Source organism: Notamacropus eugenii, chromosome 2 (genome assembly GCF_028372415.1).
Source record: "Notamacropus eugenii isolate mMacEug1 chromosome 2, mMacEug1.pri_v2, whole genome shotgun sequence".
Taxonomy (NCBI): Eukaryota; Metazoa; Chordata; class Mammalia; order Diprotodontia; family Macropodidae; genus Notamacropus; species Notamacropus eugenii.
The window spans coordinates 90,938,363-90,955,286 of record NC_092873.1 but is presented as its reverse complement, the minus strand read 5'-3'; the positions used below and the strand labels follow the sequence as shown (position 1 = coordinate 90,955,286).

The following is a 16,924-nucleotide window of genomic DNA, read 5'->3' as shown; positions in this document are numbered from 1 at the left end:
TCTGTCAAGCATCTTCCTAACCTTGGCCCATTCATAACTGACACTGAGCTCTGCTACAGCTCCTGTAGACAAGGAAGCCATCCAGACTTAACTCTTCTCTTTTCATGTGATTTAAAGTGAAGACATTGTGATAGAAGACCAAAGTATTAATACCTTATTTTCTTTTCTCTCTTACTCAGGCTGGAGTGAAAGGGACATTGGGAAGATTGGTAGGCATTTTCGAGGTGAGTCAGTTAAGTCTTTTAACCTTTTCCAAATTGTTGGGAAATTGGTAGAAATACCTTATTAACTTAGATATGCTTTAAAAATTCTAGTGTGACAAAAACTGCTGGAAGACTGGAAAAAAGTGTGACAGAAATTAGGGTTAGATCAAAATCTCTTATCCTATACCAAAATAAGTTCATATCCTATACTCAAAATAAGTTGAGTACATAACTTAGATATAAAAGGTTACATCATAAAAAAATTAGAAAAGCAAGAAAGAAGCTACTTTTTTGAATCTGTGAGTAGGAAAAGAGTTCATGACCAAACACAAAGTAGAGAAGATCACAGAAGATAAAATGGATGATTTTGATTATGTGATATTTAAAAGGCTTTGTACAAATAAACCAATGCAGCTAACATTAGAAGGGAAAGGAGGTAATTGGGGGAAGAGGGAGAAATCTTTATAGCAAGTTTCTCATTTCTAAGATTATAAGGAACTGATTCAGACTTACAAGATAGACTCATTCCCCAGTAGATAAATGGTCAAAGGATATAAACAGTTTTCAAAGGAGAATAAACTCAGACTATCAATGGCCACATGAAAAATATGCTCCAGATGCTACTAATAATGAGAGAAAAGAATATAAAATAACTCTTAAGTTTTACTTTATGTGTATCAAAATTGACGAAAAAAAAACTTAAAATGGTTGGAGCAGCTGTGTTAAAATAGGCACTGTTGATGGAGCTGTGAACTGCTCCAGCCATTCTGGAAAGTAATTTGGGAATAACTCCCCAAAGTCACTAAACTGTGTAGAACCTCTGACCCAGAGATACCCTTCCTAAATGGGTATCTAATTAGTGACTTTGGGTGCATGTTTTCATGCGGCTATTGATGACTGTCATTGCTTCCTTTAAAAGCTGCCTGTTCATGTCCTTTGACTCCTGGAGTCTCTGGAATTACTTTTGAAACTGTTCCCTATAAATCTTGAACATCAGACTCTTTCTTATTAGAGAGTTTTTTTTCAAAGATATTTCCCCAGGTATATAGGAAGTTTCCTTTTTAAATTCCATTGGATTTTTTATGTATAAAAACTTTTAAAATTTTTTTGTAATCAAAATTATTTATTTTATAGTCTGTAACTCTCCTTTCCTTGTTTGGTCATAAATTCTTCCTCTACCTGAAGTAGTCTTTCCCACCTTGCTTTTCTTAATTTTGTTTATAATGTTATCTTTTACATCTAGGTAAAGTATCCATTTGGAATTTTATCTTTATCGTATAAAATGTTAATCTAAACCTAATTTCTGTCAGAATGTTTTGCAGTTTTCCCAGCAGTATTTATTGTTAGCTCTTAACCCAGTGCTTAAGGTCTTTTGAGTTTATTGAACACTGTGCTCCAATATTTGTTTCCTTCTGGATAATGAGTAACTTCTGACTACCATTGTTACCCCCATTCAGCTGTCATCTCTTTGGAAGTTCTTGATGTCTGGTAGGATTGATAAAGTGAGTAAAGCAGGGGCAGTGAAAAATAGAAAATTAGCAAGCTTTCATTAAATACTTACTGCTTACAAAACACTACACCTAGACCCTGGGGATACAAAGCCAAGAGGATAATGGTCCCTGCATTCAAGGATTTTAAATTTACTGGGGAGATGGAGGGGACAGGAATCATTATACAGGTAAGTATTAATACATGATAATTTGAGGACAAAGAGAGACCACTAATGACTGAAGAGATCAGATACGTCTTTCTGTAGGACGTGGTCCCTGAGCTGAGCCTTGAAGAAAGCTCAGGATTCCAAGGGGTAGAAATGAGCAGGGGTTCATTGGAGGCAGGTGAAACAGCCTATGCAGAGGTGTGCAGTGAGAAGATGACAGGTCATTCTGGGGAGACCAATTTGAGAGACAATGCATCCCAGAGCCAGTGAAAGCACAGAGTAATAGAATCTCATAGTTGGAAAGAAATAGAACCTTTAACTAAGATCTGCACAGATGTCTCAGTCATCATCCTAAGCATAGCCCACCTTTACTTAATGATGAAGAGGAAACAAAAGTTGTTGAGGTGAATATTTGGTGAAGCTGGCCCAGAAAAAGGACGGAATAAAAAACAGAACTGAGTGATGAAGTCTGTAAGGAAAATATCCTTTAATGCACCTTCTTGACCCACTGTTTCTGATCATCTTGGCATTGATGTAATTCTTTTAGTCTAGTATTTCATCTGATTTAATTTATATAGTGGCTTTAGGAATTTTTGAAGTGGTAGTCCATGGAGAGGTGTTCGGGGGGAATGTGACCTTTATGCCCAGGGTAGCTTAGCCAGATGGCCTACCTTATATTCAGTGAAGCCTATTTTAAATAGACTCTTTGATTTTTAAGAAGATAAGAAAGTAAAAGAAGAATCCTTCTGTTCAAGTGCCCTTAACAGAAACATGTAAATTTGTTTTATTCTTATCGGTCTGATAAGATGCTCTCTTTTTACCTTCCCTTCCTCTTCAGAACCAGGAAAGGAAGCACAGAACATATGTCTATGTGCTTATTGTCACAGAAGTGTTAGAAGACTGGGAGGATTCGGTCAGTATTGGTAAGTTACCCATAATGTTGGGTGTTCAGAGATGATCCTCTAAGTAACACTGCACCAGGTGCCCCTGGTACTCTTACCTTAGGAGATGATGCAATCTCAGAAGGATCCTGAATTATTTATAGAAAAATAGGAAAGTCTTTAAAAAGAAAGGGCGAAGGAAGGAAGCCCATAAACCTTTGAAATTGAGAGAATGAGAATTTTAAAATTTATGTTAAATAAAGTAAAATTCTGTCCTCACTTTCCCTCCTATCTCCTGAAAGCCTGTCAACAAAAAGACAGAAAACAGGAGGGTATATTGAATTTATTTCTAAAATCTTAACTTTTTTCAGAAAGAAAGAAAAAAAACCTGACAGCAATTGATGTTTGTGTTGTTCAACTTGTGCCAAACTGTTCTTATTTCTACAGAAAGCAAAACTATTATCAGGGAGTGTTTGTTGTAGCCCTCTAAGAATCATGAGGTTATTATCTAGTGTTGGAAGGGACTCCAGAGGCCATCTAGTCTCCTCTTCTCGTTTTGGAAGCGAAGAAACTTGAGGCCTCCAAAGGTTAAGTGCCTTGGCCAAGGTCATCCCTTAAGTAGTAGGTACCACAATCAGGACTTGAGTACCATTCTTCTCACTGCTCCAAATCCAGAGCTCTGTATTGAAGCGTTACTTAATAGTCATACTCAAGTGACTTCATTGTTTTATCCATTCTAGCCTTTGTTGTGGAGCAGGCTGTCTCCAAAAGAGCCATTTGATCATAAACTGATATTGTAAGTTCTTTTTACAAAGTCAGAATTCTTATGGGTGAGCAATTAACAGAGTTATTCACTTAATATCTCTGGAGACAGACATATATTTACATGGAAGTGCCATCAGAAAAGCATTGCCAGCTTTTCTGTTTTAGATCATATTTGTGTAATTTCACTATAGGTGATCCATCTGCCAAAAATACTGCCAAACTGTTCGCTATGCCCAGAAGACGGCCAAATAATGCACTAGAGTTGTGGTGGAATAGAAATAGGATTGGACTTGTGATTTCTCTGATATAAAGAATTCTGGGGTGAGAAAACCTCTTTTACCAAACCAAGTCAGCATTTTTTCTGAAATTTAGGGTCTGGAGAGTTAGCTGGGGCACTCGAGCAATTAATTGACTGGGGTCATGAGCCATTGCCTTACAGAAATGGGACTTAAACCCAGGACTTCCTGAGTCAAGGCCCACTCTCTGTCCACAGTGCCATACTACTTCTCAGAACGAATAATAGGAACACATGTATGGGTAAAATGTGAGTGTTGCTATACTTCATCATTTTTTTTCAGTGAACAAAAATCTATTTTCTCTCACTCCTGCCATACATCTAATTTAAAAAACAACAACAACAACAAACTTCTGTCAATAAATATGCCTAGGCAGGCAAAACAAATTCCCACATTGTCCATGTCCAGATAAAACCCAAAAACCATGTCTCATTCAGTACCTGAGTCCCTCACCTCTCCAGATACATATGCTGTATCATACATATCATACATATGCTGTTCCCAGGACTCGTGGTTTCTCTTTACAACACTGTGATACCAATGGCTCTACCAGTTTGACTCCTTTTGTTCAGCATCACTTCATACAAGTTTTTGTTGCCCTGTATGGCAACAGGGTATGTAGAGTCTCAAAATGTGATATGAGTATTCTTCATGAGCCTAATATCACAGTGCCATTAGTTTTACTTATGGCTTGAATTAATAATACTATCTTTGTATTATAATATTAAAATAATTGTTTTTAAAAATTATTTTTATTGGTAACTTTTGTTTTTTATGTCATTTCCCAGCGTATGAAGTTAAAATTTTTTTGTTGGTTTGGTTTATTTTGCTTTTTCCTTATTTTTCTTTTCCCCTCTGTTTTATTTTTTATTATAATTGTTATATCTTAAAGAAAACAGATATCTCTTTATTTGAATTAAATTAAAAGAAATTTGTTGGCAGCCTTTTTACTTTTTGTTTGATAGTGACAGGGAGAAACAGGTCATCTATGGGGTCTCTTCTCCTGGCAGAATGCTTCAATGCTAAACTCTTCCTCTGTAGACTAGCTGTAGGATAAAGAGCTTTTCCTTGCTTCCATAACACTCCTATCACTCTTTCTACCCCCCAACAGGAAGGAAAAGGGATTGGTTCAAAATAGAAGATGCCATAAAAGTGCTGCAGCATCACAAACCCGTGCAGGCCTCCTACTTTGAAACCTTGAGGCAAGGCTGCCTGGCAAATAACGGCACCGTGGTTATGGGCACTACATACTCGGTTACCAGTCAGAGCTCAGTGCCAGACATTAGATGACTGAAGACATCCTCCCAAGAAAAACAGAAATTGGAAAATAGACTGAAATCTGGATCTCCTTCCCTCTCCGATTCTCTTTTTCCCCTCTCTTCACATGCCTCCTCTTTCAAACAAGGCATGGGCAGCAGCCTGAAACAGAGGAAGTGTTCTTTGATAATGTTACTGTTTGGTATTAAGTGGAGCTTTTTTTCTTTTTCTTTTTCTAAAAAATCCTCTTTTGGGGGCTAAGGGTGGGATGGGTATGTATTTTGTAAAATATATTTTGTGCATGATGTGTCCTTTCCCTTAGCACCACCTTTACCCTCTGAAGAGAAACGGGCAGCTTCTCCTCTGCTCTGTATTCTGAAGCGTTCCTTTCTGTCCAATTCCCATCCTGGCCAGACATTTTCCTCTTTTTTAAACTAAAAGTTACTAATGCAAGACCATCTCTTCCAGGAATCTGTCCTTTAATGTGCTGTTCAGACCTGCAGGTTGGTCACGTTCAGTGCATGATGCATTTATATACACATTATATATTGACATATAATATGTAAATAAATGATTGTAGAAGGACATGTTTAAGAGTCTACTTTTGCAGAGTTTCTTTCACTTGGAGTGCTTCAGAGGAGGAGAAGAAAGTTTCTTAAGTAACCTGCCTAGTAGGGTTAATCTTATATATATTTTTTGACGGTCCTAGGCCAGTTTCCCCATTCATTCTTCAGCTTTCCCACCCTTGATCATTTGCTACGACAACCTGGGTAAGGAAAGAGTTGGACAATCTTCAGACTGCCCCTGGTGCTCATGACCTTCTGTCATCTAAGTTGGTGTTGTGACTGTCAGAAGAAAGCAGGAAGAACACTTTACTTCTTTTTATTACCCAGGCAGGAGGAGCAAGTAGCCCCAGTCTAGATCCAGTAAAAGAGTGATAGAATTGAATCTCAGCCTGCTCTGATAACAATGGGGATTTGAACTGGAGCCCTTGGGATTAAAATCTATAAAGAACTGGAATAGCCAACACCAATTTTATCCTGCCAGTTTGAAGTTCTTTCCGTAGCCCTGTTTGTAGTTGATGATCTCTCTTTTTGTCCATATGCCTTATCGTGCTGAACTGGATATTGTATTTGTGCTAATGCATCTGACCTCCCCTCAGTATAGCTGCACATGTTCTTCCTCTTCTGTGCTCGGGCAACCATATTGTGTCCCCAAAAACAAGCATATGAGGGGAAAATTCATGTGCTCACTATCGTGTTTGTGGTGTAGCAGCACTTACAATTTTACCGTGGAGCATGCTCAAAATATTGTCTTCTGCTGTGTGGATATGAAAGGTACAACTTCTGCCCAGAAGTAATAGTGTAGGGGACTCTTAATCATTTATTAGAATAGCTACATAACGTATTGGCACACTTTAAACTCTTTTGTTGGTTTATTGATGTTTCATACTGTCTTTATTTGCCAACTGTGTTGTTTAGTTGGGAAATAAAAAGGAAATGGTTGTGAGTTGGGGGGATGGGCAAGGGCAGGGCATTAGTTAATCCCTGGCTTGGGACAGGAGGTTGTTGCTAGGTTCTTAGCAGCATCTCCTTTGTCAAGACATAGCCAAGATGTGAAATTAAATCTGCAGTACTCTTTTATTTAATAATTCTAATAAATACTTAGACTTTCAAAAAAGGGTTTTTCTTCCCTCCTATTAAAAGAGGAACAAACGTATCAATTTAGTGTCTGACTGCGGAAAAGGAGGTAGCCGATTTTAGCAGCTTTCAAACAGGAAAATCAGTGCAAAGCAAAGCTTTGAACTGCAGGGCCAAAAGGCAGTGCTAACATTTTTGTCAGAATATAGTATTCCCATACTAATACAGCTATTTTATATCCGTGGTTCAGGATTTCCATTGGTTTGAAATAGACCATTACACTTCGTTTCTGAATGTTGGACTGGATTCTCTATGTGGCCATTTAGAAATGATTGTACCATCTCTTTTTAAGAAGCCCACCCCCTACTTTAAAGCACTGCCCAAAAAGCCAAGAAACACAGAATCAGATTGAATCATTCAGGGCCTAAGTGGCATTCCAAGAACATAGCCATCTACTACTACCTTCCAGATCAATTCTGTTTTTGCTTTATAGATTTGCTGTTTTGAAAATGCTGTGCAGAGAAATAGCTGGTACTCCTGAAAGAGCCACTGAAGTTTTGATATCACCAGTATGCAGACCTTTTTTTAAAACGCATGTTTAACAACGTTTTGAAAATGTTGTTACTAGTCTGTCAAATTCAAAATGTAAGTGCAGAATATTGTAAATGATTGCTGATGGCTTTTTTGTTTGAGTCAGGAAAATTGGTTGCAAGGAAGTATTTTAATGTAGCATGAATCAATGCTATTAATGCCCTTAGCCAAAGGGTCTTGTTGATAGACTCTTAACTAAAAAATGGAAGCTTTGTCCAGTACCCATAGTTAAAATTAGTGCATTATTGTTCACATGCAGTGAATGTAGGTTTTGTTTTTTCCTTTCTGTATCACAAATTCCATTCTTATCCTTTTTAGTATGTATTAGAGATCTCTTGTGATAGAATAGGTGGATTGATTTCATAGATGGATCCGTTGACTTTGAACTTCTACAGCTTCATTTCCCCGAAGAAAACAAACAAAAAAGTGCATACATATACACAAACCATCCACATAATATTTAAGAACATACCCTCTTGGTTTTGCTCATATTTTGGGAGCCATGTACCTTGTGTCTACTGAGTGAATACTCTCTAGAAAAGAGTAAAAAAAATGGTTAGTTCTGTTTTTTCTTTTAAAATTTTTTTTAAATTTATGTTCCCTTTTTCCCTTTAAAGGTTTGTAAAGATTCCAGACATTTGGTAAAGCTTCTGATTGGGTCTGAGACTTCATTTGTTAGGTTCTAGTAGGACTATCCCACCTTTCTTGGAGACAAAGAAGAGAAATGTGTTTGTGTGTGTGATAAACCTACCATGAAAGTGCAGTCATTGAATTTACCTTTCCAAAGTCAGATGCCAGTACTCTTGTTGTACAGAAGATTCAGTCACTGTGGCCCTGTGAAGTCAGGGATAACTGAAATGGATCAAAGGGAGAAACAGCATAAACTTGAGACACGTCAGTTTTTCTAAGGTTACACCTAGCTCTGCACTTTTTCCAAGGTCACCTCACATGTGCTGCACAGCCCAGCAACAGAATTGTGCTCCCTATGGCCTTCCTTCTCAACTCCAAATCTAGGCTAGAAAACACCTCAGTGGAAGTAACATGAATATAAAGTGCTTGAGTGTGTTGCAGGAGCTTTGCAATCCTGTTTCTACAGTCAAATTCCTCTGTAGTGAAGAAATGTTTTCTCTTTTGATGTTAGAAGTTGGTTAGTAGCCCATGCTAGAACCTTTTACTCAGAGGAAAAGAATATCTTAGTCTTCGTGGTTTATAAGGAAGGGGGGAAGAGGGGAAGTTACGTAATGAAGACTTTCTTCCTCTGCTCTCCAACCTCTGGGTAGGGTCATTGCTCAAGGTTTCTATTTACCTTCTTAAACAGAGGTCCATCAATAGGCACCTTTTACACCTTTGTGTGTATTTTGCTTTTTGTACTGAATAATTGATAATTTCCTTTTAATACGTTGATGCCTCTGTGGAGGTCTGAATAAATTTTTCCCCACTTCCTTTTCCTTTAAATCAGTTTATTCTGAGCCATGTTTACTTTTTTCAGTTAATAAAGATTTCACAACCATAATGTGCTCCTTATCTAGCACTGTGGTGTTTAGTACTTCTCTAGTGTTCTTGAAGCTTGGGCTGAGAGTATACTTAGTCTGTGCAATAGACTGTGTAGTAAGCTCCATAGCATCACAGTTTTTCTGTGGTGTGCATGTATGTTTGTGGGGGGAGAAGGTTGAAAACATAGAAATGTGGTATAATCAGTAATGTCCTTTGGTTTGGGCTCCATGTGCATTTCAGAAAATAACCTGCATCAAGAAAATAAGCTGGAATACAGAATGATTAGCTCAAGCAGCTATATTTGGGGAACCTAGCTATGAAGTGGTTTGTTTTTTTTCTTTTTTGAAGGTACAGAATTCAAGTTTTTTGGTGTGTGTCTCTTCCTCCTCACTTCCACCCCCATCTTCACCCCTCCTCCTCTTTTTTTAATCTCTGAAAAAGGCAAGAGACTGCTTGCAGCTCACAGTTTTGTCACATTGCCTGACCACATTGACATTCTGTTAATGTAAACCACACGGAGATCAGGCCTGCCCCAGAGAAGCATTGTGAGGTTTGGAAATTGTGGAAGGGAAAATCTCCCGAAACTGGGCTGTAGTACTCTCAAGACGGGCAGCAAGCCCATGGACTGAGCTTCATAATATATATGTGCCAGACTCTGACTTCTTTCAATGTGTGGGAATAGGGAAGAAGTCTAAAGAAAGTTTTGGTTCTTGTTTGGCAGCTAGTGTTCTGACCTTGAAATTAGAATCCAGAGAAGCCTCTGAATATCTTACCTTTTTCTGGATGCCCTTTCTCTGATGTCACCAAAAATGGGAGGATGCACTGGGATTGAGGGGAAAAAAGAAAGAAAATGAGAGAATGTTGAGTGTGGTGCATGTGTATACTCTAAATAGATAAGAGAAATAAAAACAAAACTGTTGCTAGCTTGGTTCTATTCAGGTTCAGTTAGTGGAATCAGAAATCTCATCATTTCCTACTGGAGACTGACTGCCTTTAATTCTGTCCAATTGGCCTTTCAGTGAGTTCTTGATTTTTGGACAAATGTATTCAATTTTTTGACAATTTTTCACCATTTTCTTTGGCCCAGAACCTCCCTGGAGTTGAGAATTTGGACTTTCCTTATCTAGCAAAATCATGCTTTTCCCATTGAGAAGGACCAAATGCACAACATTAATTCACCCCATTCTACTTTTAAAAAAATTTTTAAAAACGTATGTAGTAGCTTTAGGGCCATTTCATTGGAAGCTCAACCTTTGTTTCATAAAACCATTTAGTTTTAAATTGGGGGCTACCATTGATAGCATTGCTTTGATTAGGATTTCTAAAAGATGGAATTATTTGTGTGGGGCAGGGTGGAGAGACAGACAGAAAAATCCTAACTCAGAAATCCACTAATTGACTGATACGGAGGGGATTCTGCTAAAAAGAATTTTTATTTTAAAAAAAGATACCATAAGTCACCTGGCTACTGTCTATCAGTGATCAGATGTTTAATTTTTTTTCTCTGATTCATTTTCAATTGAATGTTTTAATTAGCTTTAAATACAAAAGAGTAAGGTAGATATAATTTCATTTTGCTAACTTTTCAAATAACCCTCTTAATATGCTAATCACATAAAATGCAGAGAGAAAGCTATCAATTAAAAAAACACAACAAAACCTTAGGTTGGGGAGCAGAAAGATGAGCCGCACTACTGACGTGCTGAGTGTGGATAGACATTAGCCGTGACGTTTATTATCTTCAGAACAATACTTGGGTGCAGCTAAGCGTTTATCTAGGTATTGAATTCTACCCAAGTAGGTCTGATCATAATCTCTGTATATGCACCTAGAGCCAAGAATACTTATCACAGCTTAATGGTTTAACATGTACTCAAAGGATCGTTTATTTGCCAGGTGTGTTCCTGGCAACAATTTAAGCAGAATTATGAAGAACTGGGCCAGGAAGGAAGGATACTTGAGTCTCTATGAAAGCTTCTGGAATTTTCTTTAAAGAAAACAAGTACTGGGACCTCAAATCATACAGTTTTCTGAACTCTCTGTTACTCCTGGAATTGAGGATATGGTGATACTGATTTATGTAATGATATTGCCCTTAAATTCACACTAGAAATGATCCCAGTGAGAATCTTCATGAGCAAAGTGTGCTTGGAGCAACTTTGCCTTAATTGAAAATGTTTGCCTAACAGGCAGAGTACTGAAGATTTTTTTTCACAGAAGGAATTGATGGGGGTCGATGTAGTCCTGGCCAACTTGGTATCCTTCAAAAGAGCTCTTTTAACTGTATTGTCATTGCTAAGTTTCTGTTACTTTCTGTTCAAAAATATAAAGCTAATTGTTCTTTGTATCTTGTGTGTCCAAGAATATACAGTATTAAGTATACTCACAAAAGCTTTTGTTAATGTGAGTGATTGGGGTGGGGGACAAGCAGTTGGAGATGTTTTGGGATGGGGACAGCAATTTAAGTCTTTAAGGACTAGAAAATCTGTAATATACAAGTTAATATAGGAACTAATATTGAATCAAAAGATCCTTAGCAAAGAGCAGAGGCTTAAAGCAGGAGTTAGATCTGTGCTTCCAAAACCCTGAGGAAAATGAAAATTGAGAGGAAGTTATCTTGTCAGTGGGCAAGAAGCCAGTGTTCTCCCTGAGCCAGTATGTGAATAACAAGGACAGAGAAGGGATGAGCAGCTGTCACTTGGGTGAGAGAATCCGACTTTTTTGCCTGTTCCATATTTGAAGTGGAGTCCCTTTTGTACAAAGGGTTTTATCAAGATTCCTCTCTGATCTGAAGTATTCAGACTTTATTGAACATGAGAGCTTGCTTCTCTTGCTCCATTTGTAGAAAAAGCCATGTCATCTTGGTCTGTGGAGTTTAAAATCTTCAGAATACATGTAAATGTGTTATGCTACACTGTATTTAATACAAATGATTAATTTCAGCCCCAGTAGAATATAGTAACTGCATGAGGTTGTATCATTTATTAGTAGAGATAGGCTTGAAGGTCGTTTGAAATGGAAAGGATTTGAATGTAGTTTTGTAAGGATATAGGGTCCATTTTATATGGTCTGAAAATTTCACAGCTGCTTTGTAGTCAAAAGTTCTGGACCCTCGAATGTATATTTGATGGGCCTAATTTCTGGGAGTTTTGCCTGTTAAAAGTTTGGTTTCTCTAAACTGGGAGTATTTGTAGGCTTTTCAAGCTGGTGGGTTGAACTCCTAAAGCTATCACAGCTAATATGTTTTTAAAAGATACACTAGCTATGTGTCTTTTGTTTGAGGAAGTGACTGAGTATTTGAGGATGTTGGGAACTATTTTAAAACAAAAGTGTGTGTTAAGCAAGAATCTCTCACATATTCATGTGTGTCATAGCTGCAAAAGTGGCAACAAATTAATAACTTTGTGTCTTGCAATTGCCAGCCAGCCCTTTATTTCAAGCATGTTGTCTGTCACTACTAATGGCCTTTTGTAAAGGATAAGCATGAAGTATTGAAAGCCAGAAGTGAAGCTGCATGTGATGTACTGGTAATGTGTGGTCTCTCCAAACAGGTGTCTGTGGAGTAGATGTCACTATAGATGATACAAATTATCACTTGCATTATAACTTTTTTTTTTAAAATGAATCTGGAAATACCAGTCCCGTTTTCCTCCATAGCAGCATTTCCTCAAGGGTGAAATGGCCCGATATAAACGCCACGTTTACTTCTTAGAAGAATATGAACAAAGGTTTCCAGGAGATGTGAGGTTGAGGCAAAGAAGCAAAATGTATCTGTTATTTTTTTTCCCCAAAACAGGGCAAAAAAACCTCAACCCTTCCATAATCCATTCTCTTCCTATACACCGTGTTTAGCAAAGGGGCACTGTTGTACGAGAAACACCCAAAATTAAGTAATGATTTCAAAACTGAGTCTCAGAACCCAGGGTTTCCTCATCCGGAAACCAGCCCTTCAAAAGATGTTGAAGCTGGTAAAAACCTCTGTTCTGGCCCCTCCCCCCCACCCCTCCTCGGCCAATATCTTAAGACTTTGTTATTCATTTCAGGCCAGAAAAAAACAAGTGTTGGCATATTATCTTTTTGTTTTGCTTTGCCTGTGACACATTTGGAGGGGAGAGGGGTGTCCCACTTGTGGTCTTGGGTCATGTCCTACCATCCTCAGGGCCAGAGTGGAAATACCTCTTTGCCAGGGTTGTGTGTCTTGCATCTGTGAAAAGAACAGCTTAAAATTTATAGTCTGTTACCTCTAAAAGAGGAACATTAAACAAGTGATCCTAAGGGAGAGCTCCTTGAACTGTGCAAGCAGATGAACACCTGCAGGCCCCTTCAGAGGCTGAAGGGTTGTATTCCCTACGCCTCACACCTTTTATTACTGATTCTGGTGATTGGAATGTTGTGGTTTAAACTCTTCCTTTTCCTCCCATTGTTCCCCGTTCATACTTCCCCAAAATAATCTTCATAACAAGAAGTGAGCTTTCTGGGGGTCCATTTCTCTTGACTTCTTGTCCTCCACTTGTGGCATTTTAACAGCTTCTAAGGAAGTTGGTTTAATCTCTTGGAATGGGAACAATTCTGAAACCTGGATGTGGAAGGAATTGCAAGTTTTGCGCTTTTTTTTTTTTCACTTTTTTTTCAGGCTTATTCCTCTTCTCCCTGCCCTTTCTCCCTTGTCCTAGGCTTGTCCTTTGCTGGCAAGACTTCGGTTCAATTCAATGTGTAGAGAAATGGGACTGAATAAGAAAGATCATGAAGGCCAGTTTCAAGCTGTGAACAGTATGTATGTACACACACACACACACACACACACACACACACACACACACACACACACCCCTTTTCTCCCTTTTAAGATAAGGAGGTGGGCATGTTAATTTTCCTTCCATAGTCTCAGCAATAGAGAATAGAGCCATCCCTCCCACCTATAGTCTAGATAAAGCTTTGATGCCATCACTAAAAATCTCCCATCCCCATTTTTTAAAAATCCTGATACTAATATGTCTGAGTGTTCAGTTCCTTTATATGTTAATCAGTTTCCTTCAACTTGAGTTTTGTGTGAGGGAAAGGCATTAGAATTGTAGGTTGTAATCTCGTGCCAACAAATAAACACTGGTATTTCACATACACTTCTGCTTGGTGTCCTTATTTCTTACCAATAGTTTTCCATTTCCTCACAGTTATTCCTGCTCTTGTCTCTCTTGAGTGGTCCCTTAGCTGTTGGACCAGCAAAAGGGGAGGTACCACGGTGGAAACTCTGCTTTTTAGCAACTCAGACCAGGAAAGGGCCTTGTTGCTGGTAGGCAACTAGTTTGGTCAGGTCGTGTGATCTACTGAAAAGAGAGGCCACGTTACACTAAGTCCAGAGTTCAAAATGAAGGAGAATGAGGTCTAGAATAGATAAGGGTGGTTTCATGAAGGTGGGTTTTAGAAGATGTTATGTTTAGATAGATGAAGATGGAAGGAAAGCAAGGCAAATTATCAAAAGAAGGAAATGAACAAAAAGGGGTACTGGTGAGAAAGTAGGAAAAGCAGAGTACTTGAGAAGGTGTGGAAGATAAAAGTTGGATCATTAGGATGGATTTCATTGCATCTTAATCAAGAAGAGGCATTTAGATAATATGGTAAGAAATGATTAAGTTTTTTGAATGTGACATGGCATCGTAGAGCTGTTCTTTAAGTTGATTTATCTTAACAATGAACAAGATGACTTTCTTGGAAAGAGGATGGAGAAGAAAGTCCAGCCAGAAGACTCAGTACTTTTCTCTAAGGACCTTTCTAACTCTTAAGATTTTTTTCCCCTCAGGAAAATTGACCTCAGGTTTGCACAACGAAGTAATGGTAGATATGGAACCTAAATTCAGATCTGACCCTTCACTCCTTCCATGCAGTCCTGTTAAGTTCTGGCCCTCCCAGACTAATAATTAGACATTGGGCAAAGAAGTCAAGTTGGCAGAAGATAGGTTTGGTGCTTTTGATATTATTTTCTCACCATCAGAGTTTCCAGTGCCCTCATATTCTCTTGGCTGTTCAGACCTCCCTCCCCTTCTAGTGGTTTCATGATCAGAGCTCCTTCCCTCTCATCTGTCTGCCTCCCACTGAAGACAATAGATTAGCCCCAAACTGAGTTAATGTTACATACCTACTGTTTAGTGACATCTTCGAGGAAGTTCTGGGCATCACACTTTACAAAAGACATTGAGAAATTCCAGAGGAAGACAAACCAGAGTGAAGAAAAGTGTATAACATGAAAACTGGTTGAAGGAGTTATCTAGCCTGAAAATACATGATGGTAGTAGCTAAAAGGCAAACACATTGGAGAAGAATTAGACTTGTTCACTTTGGCCCCCGAGGACAAATGAGAGCCGTGAGTTGAAGGTGCTAAGAGGCAGACTTAGGTTTGATATTGGGAATGGGATGCTGGGGGTGGAGAGGAAATGGGGGGAGGGTGAAGTTAACCAAAAGACTGAAGAGATGGTGGGTTTCTTCTCAGGTTTCTCAAGTGGAGGCTAGATACTTGAGGTGGTGGGATTCTTACATGGGGGGGGGGGGGGCGAGTTGGACTCAATGGCCAGTTAAGTATCCTTCCAGCTCTTAAGTTCTGTGATTTCAGGCTTGTGGGGGCAAGGGAATTAGGGTACTAGTAGAGATGGAGAAAGGTCAGGCGCCATGAAAATTGAAGAAAGAATAAGGACAGTGGTGAGATCTGGTATTAGAATGAAGGTGACAAAGATTTTAAGGCAGTAAACGGGAAAATGATGATGTGATTAGCAAAGGAAAACCATTCCAAGAGTAGCATGAGTACTGCTTAGAGTACCAGGGCTGGCGAATCTTTGGCCTCAAGGCCACCTTGAGGATGTGTTCTGTGAAGTTTGGATTCAGTCAAAGGCCTCACTTGAGGAAGTAGAGGGCTTGGAGGCCACAGGTTCCCTACCCCTGTGACTTAGCTGAATTCACAGTTACTGTAGCAGTAACTGAGATCAGGTCCAACTGATCCATCAGCAAGCATTTTTTTTCATTTGTATAGCCTTTTAAATTTATTTTTTTAATTATTTATTTGGTTTCAGTTTTCTACAATCACTTACATAAGTCTTAGATTTTCTCCCCTTTCCCTCCCCAAGATGGCATGCAGTCGCTTATATGGGTTCTACACATACATTCTTATTAAACACGTTTTCCCATTAGTCATGTTGCATAGAAGAATTAAAATGAATGGGAGAAACCATGACATAAAACAAAACATAACACGGGAAAATATTCTGCTTCATTCTGCATTCCAATTCCATAGTTCTTTCTCTGGATGTGGATGGCGTTTTGCCTCAAGATACCTTTGGGAATGTTTTAGATCCCTGCATTGCTGTGAAGGGCTAGGTCTACCAGAAACAGTCCTCGCACACTGTGGCTGTTACTGTGTACAATGTTCTACTGGTTCTGCTCATTTCACTCAGCATTTGTTCATATAAGTCCTTCCAGGCCTCTCTGAAGTCTTCCTGTTCATTATTTCTTATAGCACATTAGTATTCCATTACATTCATGTACCACAACTTGCCATTCCCCAATTAATGGGCATCTCCTCAATTTCCAGTTCTTAGCCATCACATAGAGAGCTGCTATAAATATCTTTTTGTACAAGTGGGACCTTTTCTGATTTTTATGATCTCTTTGGGATACAATTCTAGAAGTTATATCAGCAAGCATTTATTAAGTTCCTACCATATACCAGGCACTGTGTTAAGCTCTGGAGCTACAAAAGAGAAAAACGTAAATCTTTATCCACTTGGAAGCTTCCATTCTATTAGGAGGGTCATGCACATGTAAGCAGATACAAAATAAATAGGTCATTTTTAGGGGAAGACGAGGCAGTTAGAGGAACAAAGAAAAAGCATTATACAAGGGATGGCTTTTGAACTGTGCTTTGGAGAATCCTAGGAATTCTAAGAGTTAATTTGGAGATAATACATTCTTAGACATAGGGGACAGCCTGTACAAAAGTATCAAAGGAGAAAAGGCAAGTAGTGTGAAAAACAGTAAAAGAGCCAGCTTGGCTGTACTGAGGATTACCTGAGGGAGAGTAATAGAAGCCCCAAAGGGGAGTTTGGAGCCAGCATTTGGCTTGAGGTGGCAAACAGGAGTTTGTAGTGGACCACAG

General features: G+C 38.7%; 1 protein-coding gene across 1 annotated transcript in view; it reads left to right on the top strand.

Annotated features, from left to right (window-relative positions):
* NUDT3 (nudix hydrolase 3) overlaps positions 1–13,904 on the top strand; it is an 83,132-nt gene extending 69,228 nt beyond the window's left edge. The window contains exons 3-5 of the mRNA XM_072641799.1: positions 180–224; positions 2,699–2,783; positions 4,914–13,904. Of these exons, the coding sequence (XP_072497900.1) occupies positions 180–224; positions 2,699–2,783; positions 4,914–5,092 (309 nt within the window). The 3' untranslated portion in view covers positions 5,093–13,904. The remainder of the gene's footprint in view (positions 1–179; positions 225–2,698; positions 2,784–4,913) is intronic.
* Positions 13,905–16,924: the final 3,020 nt, after the last annotated feature.